General features: G+C 43.3%; 1 protein-coding gene across 2 annotated transcripts in view; it reads right to left on the reverse strand.

Annotated features, from left to right (window-relative positions):
- TTI1 (TELO2 interacting protein 1) overlaps positions 1 to 12,935 on the reverse strand; it is a 39,716-nt gene that overhangs the window by 19,470 nt on the left and 7,311 nt on the right. Inside the window, exons 2-3 of one of the 2 annotated variants that reach the window (XM_006202555.4) lie at positions 6,072 to 8,414; positions 1,518 to 1,727 (exon numbers count right to left, since the gene is read on the reverse strand). In XM_006202555.4, the coding sequence (XP_006202617.1) occupies positions 1,518 to 1,727; positions 6,072 to 8,373 (2,512 nt within the window). In that variant the 5' untranslated portion in view covers positions 8,374 to 8,414. The remainder of the gene's footprint in view (positions 1 to 1,517; positions 1,728 to 6,071; positions 8,415 to 12,935) is intronic. The other variant, XM_072944200.1, reaches the window with a different exon arrangement.

A 12,935-nucleotide genomic window follows, 5' to 3' on the forward strand; every position in this document is an offset into this window, starting at 1 on the left:
CTTTCCAGAGGAGGATTTGTTGTTTGAAATTTACCCATTGTAGAATCATTATCTGAAGGATGTGGATTTTTGTTAGCAGAAGAAAGATTTGATTCATACAATCTGCTCCTCGCGAACATTGACTAGAACCAAAAGATCGTAATCGTGAAAGAATGGATTCACTGACAATGCTAGAATTCCAAGCAAGAATGTCAAATCCGGATTGCGAGGGATCAAGATGCCTCCTCTTCTTCGGGGTTTCCAGGTTTGGGTGAGGGGTGTAGTTTACAAGAAGGATTGGGTTGGCTCAAGAAACAAAACTGAGATGAAAAAGCCTGATTGGTTTCTGATCAGAAAATTCTGTTCTTGGGGAGAGTAACAACTCAACTCTACATAAATCGTTATTTGGGCCCTGTGATGCTTCCCTGCTCTTTAGAAGGAATTTGTTGCGGTTAGTTGCATTTAACTACTATTTCCTGTTATCCTGAAGTATTGGCTTCAGTTCACAAGAGTCTCAGAGTAGAGACTGCCAAAAAAAAAAAAAAAAAAAAAAGATCTGCTCAATTCCAACCTAACAAACTAATTTGGGACTAAGTTCGATTTAGGATAGTTCTGAGACCACCAAGCTCATTATGACTTGGCGTTTTATATTTGCCGAGGAGATTCTAATAATTTATTAATCCTTCCGTGACCTGAAGCTCCAGATCGAGCTTGTGAATAAAACAACAGGCCAGAGCTTCAACTAGCCTGAACTCCCTTGTCCTTCATCATATAAATTGGTAAGAAAAACAGTGAAATCTCCTCTTACCAATAAACAAAATAAATGGACAAACCATATAGAGTAGACAATGGGCATAAGAAAAAAACTGTTAGGAAAGACGCATATAGAAAGATGTTCAACCTTTCTAGTAATCAAAGAAATGCAAAGTCAAATACCAAGAACCATTTTAATTTAGCGGGAAGTAAAACTGGTAACAGCCAGTGTCGGCAAGGTTGTAGGGAAACCGGTATTAATCCTGTACTGCTGAAGGGAAGGTGGAAACTGACATAGTCTTCCTGGGAGGAAATTTGGCAAACATAAAATAATGTTCATATCCTTGACCCAGAAATCTGGGATTTATAAAGAAATATGCAAAAAGGAGAAGGTCACAAGCACAGAATCATCCACTGCAGACTGTTTATTAGAATGAAAAGCCAGAAGCAACCTATACTTCCCACAGGGGAATGGATACTTAGCAGCAGCTATTAAAACATTAATTATGAAAATTCCATAGCAACAAGAAGAGCTCCTTATTATGTAACTAAATGCAGAAAGGGTCTAATGCATTTCAGCTGTGGCTGCAACCATATTAAAAACAGGTTTGCAACAGAAAAGAATGGAAAAAGACAACACACAAAGTGAGAAAGTCTGTGTTAGCATGGTGGCGTTATGAGTGACTTTTCTTATTTCCAAACTTTCTATTATGACATTTCATCATTTTTATAATAATCTGCTCCAAAAAGAAGAAACAACCAAAACCAAAATAAATAACAGTTACCTTCTTCACTGTCAAAATCTGAGACATTTCCATCTGCCACATCCTTTTCCTTGAGGTAGTTCAGCACAAACTGTTCGATGTCTTCAGCTGTTGTGGTATTCTCAAGTCCTTTCTCAAGAGCTGCTGGTCTTCGGCTCAAATGACTTTCCTTCTCCCCTACACCCTGCTCTTGTAGTTGCCCGAGATTATCTGCATCTGGGAACCATTGGGCTGTAAGTAAAATGTCTTCATTATAACATTCACCTTGGTCACTGACAACAGGCATTAGTACTTTATAAGTAGAATAAGCTCTTTGCCATGGCCTGAACGGCCCCCACATGATCCAGTCCCTACCTGCCTTTCCAGCATCCTCTTCTAACCACTCCCAACTGCCTGTCAACTAACCACCTTCCAGTTCCTCCAATGCACCAGGTTATCCTCCTGCCTTAGAAGGTTTGCACATGCTGCTCTTGCTGTCTGGAATGCTCTGGCCCCCAATGTCAAATCTGGCTAATTCTATCTGACTTTTCTTGTCTCAATACAAATATTCCTTGCCAAGTAAAGCCATCCCTTGACCCCCCTAATCTAACTTAGTTCTCTTACATGCTGTCTTACACAGGACCATCTTCTTTCCTTTCATTTCAACTCATCACGATTTGTAATTACTGTATTTACTTTCTATGTACTGTTTAGTGTCTGTACCTCCCACTAGACTCTATGCTCCACTGATCACCACTGGAAAGTCAATATGCCCAGCATCAAGTGGGTGCTCAAAATATATGCTGAATGAATAAATATGCTACAAGTGACAAAATTCTGAGTGTAGGATACACTCACTACTCATTAGCAGAAGAGGGGCACTGCAGAGCCTTGAGCACAGACAGTCTCACATAGGTATTTGATATACAATGCTTCAGAAGGCTGGCATTTTCTCTCTGAAGATTTTCCCTTCTTCAGTGATGTTCCAATACGTCTGATATGTCACCACAGAATAAGTTTTAAACATTACCGAACCAGGGGTTTTCAAACTTGAGAAGCCCTACGGCTCTGCAGAAATGTCTCGGGTCACAACAGGGAGGGCACCGAGAGACAGCCGGCAAAGGGTGGGAACAGGGTTTCCGTGCCGACTTTGACCAGCACTGCTCTATTAGCTCTTTCTGTATACTGGGGGTCCCCTAGGGCTTCCTTTCAAAAAAGGCTCTTAAAGAATGAAACAACAAGAAAACCTCATGGCCTGAATTTTCGTCTTCCTTCTGCAGACAGCAGGGAAAACAGTGTCTGATGACCTCTGGCACCTGCTAATCTATCTATCACAGAGCATCTGCACCTCCCAACAGACGTGGGCTGTGCTGGGGCCGGGAAATGGGGGGCAGCAGAGAGCAAATGCTGGACATGAGAGCCTTCAGTCGGCTACCTGGAGGTTTCCACATGAAGGGATCATTTATGCCATTTCCTAAACGCCCCATCCTAGACAGAAATCTGTCCTAGTGTACTGTAAGGGACTGCATTCCTTAATGCAGGACCCAGAATTTACAATGCTATAAGTAGACACGCTGCAAAGATTATTTTCGAGATTTAAGGCTAGTGCCAGACACTAAAATGTCTTTGCTCACAAATGGCTTTTAAACATATGAAAAGAACCTCACTCTTAACGCAAATTAAATTATAACAGTGTGCAATTTTTCTCCTACTGGATTAGCAAAGATCAAAAAGCTAGTTAATACACAGTGTGGGTGAGGGTGTGGCAAAATGGGCAGTCTCTTACATTGCTGACAGGAGTTTAAATTGATACAACCTCTTTCCAGAGCAATTTGAAACTCTCTATCAAAAATTTAAATGTTAACATCCTCTAAGCCAGCAACTGTTTTAGCAATCTACCCTACTGCTATACTTAGACATGTTCAAAACGACCTACAAAGATACTCACTGCAGCATATTTTGTGGTGGCAAAAGGTCAGAAACAACTAAAATGTCCCCCAAGAAAGGACTGCTTAAATCATGGTGCAGCCATACCATAGAACACTATGCAGCCATCAAAACAACATGGCAGCCCTACACGGATGGATGTGGTACCATCTCCAAGTGCTGAGGTATGTGGCATGGATGCTTCCTCATATTCAAAGCTACCTGATTTTTTTGTTGTTATGAATAATCAGCCAGCCAGTAGTTGGTGCTAAGCAGTAATTTAACTGATGGTTCTTGCTTTCACTGTGGTACCTAATGCTTTTTCAGTCAATGATTGTGAAACACCATGTTTATGGTAACTCAATTTCCTAAAACACACAGTGGGCTCTCTTAAAACCTTCTAGAAGTTCTCTAAGACTACACTTCCACTCCCATCTTAAGAGTGACCATTAGTTACGCAATTCGATAACAAAAGGAAATGCCAGCATACTTTGGTTCATGCAGGACTGATCCACTCCCCACAGCACTGCTCACCATTCAAAACGCAAGTAAACATTCTGGGCTATTTCAAAACTTTTAGAAAAAGCTATCCCTAATTCTGCTTCTTTTCATAGGGTGCTGTCAAGTCAAGCTTAACCACCCTTATTTTCCTCTCTGCAATTTAAAAAAAAGGTGCTACACAGGATTTCCCCTTTGGAGATGACCAAGGACATCGGCAATCCAAGGCAATTCAATTTTCAAGGCCCAAACTGAGGTATCTCCTGAGAGGTTATATTTAATAGTCCTTTTCTTAATATATTTTTTTAAAACTCAAATCGACATGTAATAGAATAAACAAGTTCATACTGTATAGCATAGGGAACTATAGTCAATATTTTGTAGTAACCTATGATGAAAAAAGAATCTGAAAAGGAATATATATAGGTACACGTATGACTGAAGCATTATCCTGTACACCAGAAATTGATACATTGTAAACTGACTATACCTCAACTAAAAAAAATAAATAAATAAACAATTAACTCTGAAAAAAAAAATGACATGTAATAATAGAGTTCCCCAAAGCACTAAAGGTAGAAGTCTGGGGTATATCTGGACCATGGAAGCCACTCATAGTCTAAAATAAAAACACTGTCAGCCAGTCTTAGGGAGTTTCCATGAGAGCAGGGACCAGGTTCTTCTTGGTCACTGCTGGCGTCCCAGAGATTAGTTCAGTACACAGGCTTCCGAGTGGTTGCAAAATACACCCCCAACTCCTTCCCTTGGTCTACAAGGCCCTGTGGGATTCATCTTCACCCACCCTTCCAATTCCATCTGTATCACTCTCTCCACAATGATCTCTCTTTCACTCTCCAAAGACCCCAAATCCTTTCTCCCCTCCAGACCTTTGCACGTGCTGTTCCCTTTGCCTGAATGTTCTTAGAAGCCATAAAAAGGATGTGACAGGTCAGCTTGTACTGATGGGCCCTTCCCAGCCTTCAGGTCTCAGCTCTAGTGTTGCTACTACAGAGGCCCTCCCTGACCACTCTGCTGCTGTCCCGGTCAGCTGTCCTTGAGTTTATTCGTCTTGTTCACTGCTATATCCTGATTACTTAGCACAGTGTCTGACATATGGGAGGCATTCCTCATTGAATGAATGAGTAAAAGAACATTTACACTGTACATGAATGTTCATGAATGAATGAATGAACGAACACTGGAAGTGGCATCAGCTACAGGGCAGAGGACTGTCCCCGTTCAGTCATCTTCCGTGAGAAACTTCCTGACACAGTCTTAGCTTTTTCAGCTGGCAAAACAAGGTCAGGGACCCTTCTACCTCTTTTGGCAGCCCATTAGCAGTACCGAAATGAATACTGGAGATACGCTCACTGGGTAAAAGGAACTCAGATCTATAGTTCATATATTTCTTTTTTCATTCAAAGAGTGACTACCCAGTTGAGGGATTCTTTTTCTATAGTCTAAAACTTTGCCATTTTACTGGTGGCTGATACCTCTGACAGATACTCAACAGGGTCAAGGGGAAGGAGAAAGATTCAAACCACCTCATACAATTAAAAGGTTAAAAGAAAGTTTCTAGACCTGCTCGGTCCAATACGACAGTCACTAGTTACATGTGGCTATTTAAACAAAAATAAAAAAGTTCAGTTTCTCAGTTGTACTAGCCACACGTAGCTATTGTTGGACAGAACAGATAAAGACCATTCCCGTCATCACAGAAAGTTCTGTTGGATAGTACTGTTCTGGATTATCTGTGGACTGAATAATTTGTTAGTCTTGTTCTCCATTAGCATGAATACTGCTGACAATAAGTATCATCAGAAGCAGTGTGGTGTATTGAAATCCTGACTTGACTCCTTATTAATTATGTGACCCTGGCTAAGTATGAACTCATTGAGCCTTAGTTCCCCATATCTGTAAAATAAAAATAATATTTACATTTAGTCTGCAGGGTTTATGTCCCTGGCACAGAAGAGGAGCTCAGTAGATGGCAGAGATTATTAAAAACCATAAAAAAAAATAAGCAATGGAACCCTACCATAACATCTGGGACCAGACAGACAACTACATTCTCCATAGCATAACCACACACAAAGAAAAAAAATAAGGTTAAGCAAACAAGCATACTAGTCCTTCCCCCAAATCAGCATTAAAAAAAGGCTCTCAAAGTACCTAATGCTGCCAGCAGGGCGTGCAGTACACTGACAAAGGAAGTAGCTCTCTTATCGTAAAACTGGTCCAGGGTGGCCAAGACGTCTTGAACCACATCTGCCACCAATGGAAGCAGGCTAGCATCTGAGTTCTGCAGCATGACTTCCAAGACCTTTGGCGTATGGGGGTGGAGAGACAGATGACGCAGATTTAAAGAGATCCCATTCACCAAATAGTCTGAGTTTTGATTGATCAGGTGCTGCGGGGACTCGTAGCCACAAGCGTGGCAAATGTCCATCATGGCGCCGGTGGCCGCCTGACTGATGAGCAGTGTCTGGTCTCCAGCTTTCTCCAGTACTGGATAGAGGGCTGACATCAAGAGCAAACGGAAGTCTGTTCCTAGTGCACGTGCAAAGTGGCCAACCCCTTCCAACTGGATGCATATTTGCCAGATGTTGCTGTTCATGGAGCAGATAGTGGGACTCGGCTGTGAGAAGGCAGGAGAAGAGAGGAGCTGGCGGGTGTGTGTACCAGATGTGAGGGCCTGCAGGCCTGACTGCCTCACCATCAGCTCCTCTCCCACTTTTTCAGCTTCAATACAAGTGACCAAATACCAGTTTTCTTGGCTTATGTATTCCTCAAGTATAGATGTCACGATCTCTCGCAGGTCCTCCAGGCTTGTTTTAATGTGTTTTTCATGAAGATTCTCCACCTCCAGCCCAGCAGCCCCTACAACCAGTTCATTAAGGATCATGGCGGCCTGCTTCCGGTAAGCCACAGATTCGCGGTACAGTTCCATAAAGTGATCCACAAGCAAATAGAGGTTCCCATAAAAACCAAGGAGCTGACACACCTGCCTCAAGAGCAGGAAAATCCTCTCGTCGGTGAAGAAGCGGAAATACCTCCTCTGGATGCGACTCCACGGCTGGGAGGCTAGAGTCTCTGCAGAAGCACTCAGATGGTCGGAGTTCCAATGCCGCTCTTCAACAATTTTGATGTCGGCCACATCTAATTCCAGGATTTGGATAAGCGCTTTGGAAAGGCGCTGGAGATGGGCCACAGAGTTGAGGACAAAGTTCACTTTGGGGCCCAAGAGTTTCAGGTACCCGAGTAACAAGGAGAGAGTAGAGAATCTGCCTTGGTCGTCTTGGGAGTTCATCAGGCGGGGAAGGGACGTGGTGAGGGAGTGCAGGTTTTCGGACAAGACGTCAGCAATGGCTCTGCTGCCCACCACTACTCTCTCGTCTGCAAAACGTCTCAGGACTTCATTGCACTGGGCTTGGACTTCAAGGCTCTCATCATTTACCAGACTCACCAAAGCCTTCAGAAGGGGACCTGCCGATCCGACCAGTGACTGACTGCACTTCAAAAGGAGGGCCTTGACAAGTTCTATCAGCTCCAGCCTCACCTTCCAGTGTGGGTGAACTGAAACACACTCAATTATCTTTTTAATAAGGACAGTCACCTTGTCACTGGTATTTTTTACCCAATTGGCTTCCCTGTGAACCATCAGCTCCGCTACTCGGTGCTCCACGGCAGGCTTTGTTTGGACCTCTGAGACTCTTCTGAGCTGTTCATCAGCCATAACGAAGCTCACTGTCTCATAAAAGATCTTTAGTGATGTCACAACAATGCTGTGCCCCTGTTTAAAGTCTCCTGTGATGACCCTGGTCAGTGCAGTTGAGATTCCAGGTAAAAAAGAGGCAAACAAGTCCCCCAGCTGCTTCTGCTCAAGCTCATCCAAGGACCTCGGATGGTCTTGACAATCACATTGAAAGAGTAGAACCTGTAAACATTTTAAGGCACCTATTTTAATTTGTTTTGATTTTTCCTGTTCTGCTAGGCCTAATAGTAAAGATACAGCAAATCCTAAACGAGGCAGAATGGAGGGCTCATAAAAAGCCAGAACGATGTCCCCATAAGCCGAGTGCATTAATGTGCTGAGGCCCCGGATCACAGCCAACTTCATCTCCTCTGACACAGCTGCAGGTTTTTGGGAGGTGGGTGAATACAGGCAGGCAGAGAGCTCCGAAAAGAGCTCCTGGAGAAGTTCTTGTTCCTTCACGCATGTTGAAGAGAGGACAAACGTGAGGCATTCCACCACACTCTGGATCAAGCGCTCTCTTTTGGGACCCGGGGTCTTCAGGGTAAATCGCAAAGGGAAGAGGATGTACTGCTGAAGCTCCTGCAGGGCAGAGTCGCTCACGGCCTGTAACTGTGCCTGCAGACGCTCCACGTTCTCCACTGTCTGGGCCTTGGTGAGTTGAACACAGACAGGACGCAAGACACCAAAGGCCTCCTCCGGGGTGTCAAAAACTGCCATCGTGCAACAGCCTTCCTCTCACTGAGGAAACATCCTGCTGGCTGGAGGAAGGAAGCTTCTGTAAAGAAGGTCAAGCTCAAAGAAAATACAAAGTGAACTTGTACTCATTCATTCAACAGACACTTAGCAGGGGCCCACGTGCCAGTCACGGCACAGAACACTAGGGGAGCAGTGGGACAAAGAGCTGGTTCTGAGTCTTAGGGAGCCCCTAGTCCAGGGAGGGAAGCACAGTTAAAACACAGTCTGTTAAGGATGAGAACAGGTCTGTGCTTCCGGTGTGCAAGACCTAGGTGTCAGCACCCTGGAAAAGCCAGGGTGGGTTTCACAGGAGGAGGATGCTTGAGCCAAGACTCAAGGGAGGAGTGAATAGGAATCTGCGAGCTATTCTAAGGAGTATGGATTTTTAACCTGTGAGAGTGATGGAGACAGAGAGCCACTGAAGAATTTGTGTTTTGTAACCTAAGGTATAACATACATAGAGTGAAATGCACTAGTCTTAACGTACAACTCAGTGAATGTTAATGTATGCAGAGATCCATGGAACCACTACCCAAAACAAGATATAGGGTATTTCCAGCACCCTGGAAGGCTCCCTCACGCCCTTTTGCAATCAGCTCTTCTTTCCCCTGCCCAGAGGTAACAGCTACTCTGACTTCTGTCACCATGGACTAGTTTTGCCTCTTCTTGTCATGGAGGGATTTTAAGCAATGGGTGATAGGATCAACCTTATGCATTGAAAACACCCCTGGCAGCCAGTCATATGGGAGAAAAAAATCAGAGCCTGGTAAGACTAAAAGCAAAACAAAATGAAAGGGAATGGCCAGAGAAACGGGAAAACCTGGAGCACACGCTATCACAGAAATCATGGGAGAAGAGAGATTCGAGCCGGACAGAGAGGTGGACAGCAGGCAAGCAGGCAGGCAGGCAGGCAGGCAAGCAGTGAAAGGAGACAGGTTTATAAGTAAGCAAAGGAGCGGAGCAACTTTACATAAGAGAGGTTCTTTTCTCTGTGAGGGGAAATGCAAAGTCATGGGCTGACAGTGAATAAGAAGGAGGGTAAACAGAGGGCTTGAGGAGAGAAATAAAAGTCTCAAATATTCCCTTTGGGGAAGCAGAGCATGCCGGGAAGACATAAAAGTATGGCCCAAGAGTACTGAGGACTGAGCCAAAGCTGGAGACCATAAATGTGCACAACTGTAAAACGCTGGCACTGGATGGAGGCTTTAAGATCATGTAGTCTGGTAACTGTCAATCTCAATCTCTCTCTCTCTCTCTCTCTCTCTCAGCTCTCCTCGCTGGGGGCTTCTAAACAGATAACAACAAGAAAGTGCCTGCTGCTTCTCCCTGTCCCCAACAGGGCTGGCAGGCAAGTGGTACCTGGTGGGTGTGGGCAAGACCTCCAAGTCCAGTGACAGAACTGGTGCTGGATTTTCCCCCTCGTCAGGAGAGGCCTCCAGGGCAACAATCAGGCTCTAGTACACGGGACAGAGTCCAGACCACAGAGCTCCATGAGAAGGGTAATGCTGATCTGTGAGGTTCTGTGGAGAGATATCGCCTGGTCTCTGTGACCTGCCAAGAAGCCAGGGAAGGGAAGAAGCTCAAATCTTCCCTGCTCCAGGCTAGCAAAATGCCAGGTGTGGATGGCAGAAAGCTGGGCCAGGGATGACTGTCACCCCAGTAGCACCAGCTCACACACTGATGACCCGGAGGCTGCTGTGCCATCCTTCCCCTGCCTGAGGTACTAGCAGTTGGAACAAAAGAAGGAAAGGAAGTAACCACTTAATAGGACCCAGCAATCAGAAGTAGGAAAAGCAAACAGAGCTCCCTTGAGGTAGTGAATCTTAGATTAACAGAACCACGAAAGGAGATAGATTAGAATTTGAAAAATAGTAAGACTAATAAGGAAATTCAATTACAAGACAAAAGATATTTCTTAGAATTTTAAAAACATGTCTTTCCACTCCAAAAAAGCTCAATTGATGGGGAAAAAAAAAAAAGACAGTTAATTGCTGGGACCCAATTAGTAGCCTGGAAGATCAAGCAGGGCTGTCTTAAAACTCTGAACAGAAACACAAAGAGATGTAAAACATGAGACCTGGAGGACAGATCTGGGAGAAACCACATATAAATAGCTGGGAATTCTGGAAGGAAAACGAGGAACAGATGGAGGAGCTAAAACAAATAGATAACTGAAACATCTCCCTAAGCTGCAAGAAGATTCATCTGGAGGTTGAGAAGACTGAAGGATACATACCTGTCACATTCTGGTAAAATTCCTGTACACTAAAAGATAAAGGGGGATTTACGGTCAACATGGCAGAGTAGTAGGACCAGGAGCTCACCTCTCCTCACGACTACAACAAAACCACAACTGACTGCTAAACAACCATCAAAAACAAAGACCAGAACCTTGCAAAAAAGATCTTCAACTGGAAACACAAAGAGGGAACCACAGCAGGATGGTAGGAGGGGCGTGCTCACAATATAATCAGGCCCTATACCCACCCCTCAACAGAAAGCTAATGAAGTGGGAACACACAATGTCCCAAACTGAACTTATCTTCTCTTTCTTATGTATTCCTTCTGTGATTTACGGTCTTCATACCTGACAAAGGTGACACTGAAATGAACTAGGGGAAAGAATGGTCTTTTCAACTAAAGGTACTGTGTCACTTGGCTATCCATATGAGAAAATAGATGTCTTGCTTATGTCTCACACTAGATTTAAAATGTGAGATGTCAAACAATAAAGCTTTCTGAAGAAAACAAAGAACATCTTTGTAGTCTTGGAGTAGACAAAGACTTTTTTAAACAAGACACAGAAAAGAGCTAACGATAAAAAAAATTGATCAGCTGGACTATGTTAAAATTAAGAATTTCTATTCATCAAAAGATACCATTAAGACAGTGAAGACAACCCATAATGTGAGAAAAGATACTTGCTATATATATGACAACACACCCATATTTCTAATATAAAGGATTTTCTATAAATCATTACCAAAAAGACAATCCAACAGAAACATGGAAAGAATCTGAACAAGCACACCACAATAAAGGATGTCCAAATGGCGAATAAACATACTGAAAGACATTAATCATTTATCTGGAAAATGATACATAAAACCACAATAAAATACTGTTACACACTCACCAGAAGTGCTAAGCTGAGAAAAAGGAAAAGGAAAGAAAGAAAGAAAGAAAGAAAGAAAGAAAGAAAGAAAGAAAGAAAGAAAGAAAGAAAAGAAAGAAAAGAAAGAAAAGAAAGAAAGGAAGAAAGAAAGGAAGAAAGAAAGGAAGAAAGAAAGGAAGAAAATACTAGGCGTTGGTAAGGATATGAAGCAACTAGAACTCTCACCCAGTGCTGGGAGGTGCAACCACTTTGAAAAACTTAGGCAGCATCTCTTATTCTAAAGGTAAATACACATATGCTCTATGACATAGAAATTCCATTCTTGATATATACCCAATAGAAATGCACACATAAATTTACCAACAGATGTGTTTTAGAATACACTAGCCACAAATGCCCCCACATAGAAACTACCCAAATACACATCTACAGTAGAATGAATAAACTGTAGTATATCTCCCAGTGGAAGACTATACAGATGAAGGCTTACCACAATTGGAGACCTTCAAAACAATGTGTTATGGGCTAAGAAATATAGAAACCAGCTTTCTGTAAGGAAGATAGTGTAACAAATTGCTACTCTGGCATGCCTATAAAAGGCAATCATATACCTTTATGGGATAGCCATGAAATCACACTTGTGTAACAATATGTCAATTACCGAAGGAATTGTTTAGAGATTTAGAAGCTTAGGAGTCCTAGATTCTATTCCTATAAAATGCAACCTTGATTATTTAAAGTGTCACTGCCAAGTTTGATGTTTACATAACTGATAGCAACAGGGGCATTCTGGCCCAGAAAGTGGTACTGGGATGAGGTATTCAGAATGAGGTGATTCTCTGGGTGAGCAGGGAAAACAACCCAGAGTTCAACTGTGGCAGACAGTGACTGCATAAACCAGTTCTTGACTCTAAACCTTTCCTGGTTCAGTGTATCCCTACTGCGGTCGTGGAAAGCAGTCACTGGGGGAGGAGAGGGGAGAAGAGATCTACAATCAGAGTGTCTGAGTGAACCCACTCCCCTGGCAGCCTCTTCTCCTCCCCATCTCCTTCTGCCTTGTCGCAGGGATGGGCTATGTAAGATCCCTGGGCCATGGCGCACAGGTGGTGAAGACAAATGGGATAATCTGTACAGAATAAGGCGCTACACTTTGCAGACACTGAAAGGACAAGATGGTGGACCACAAGGTACTTACTGTATCATACAATCAAGATGTGAAAAAGGGAAGGAAAAAAAGTACAAAAAAAAAAGTTGAAAAAGAATGAACACCAACAGGGAAATGTTCATGGAGGGAGGACTTGTGTTGAGGTGAGGGGATTACACACTTGGGGCTACATGTTCAAGGTACAATGCCCATCACAAGCAAAGGCCGGAAGGCAGAGAAGTTACAGCACCTGATGAAGGCAGAAACAAGACAGAGATGCCATCA

The sequence above is a fragment of the Vicugna pacos genome, chromosome 19, assembly GCF_048564905.1.
Source record: "Vicugna pacos chromosome 19, VicPac4, whole genome shotgun sequence".
Lineage (NCBI taxonomy): Eukaryota > Metazoa > Chordata > Mammalia > Artiodactyla > Camelidae > Vicugna > Vicugna pacos.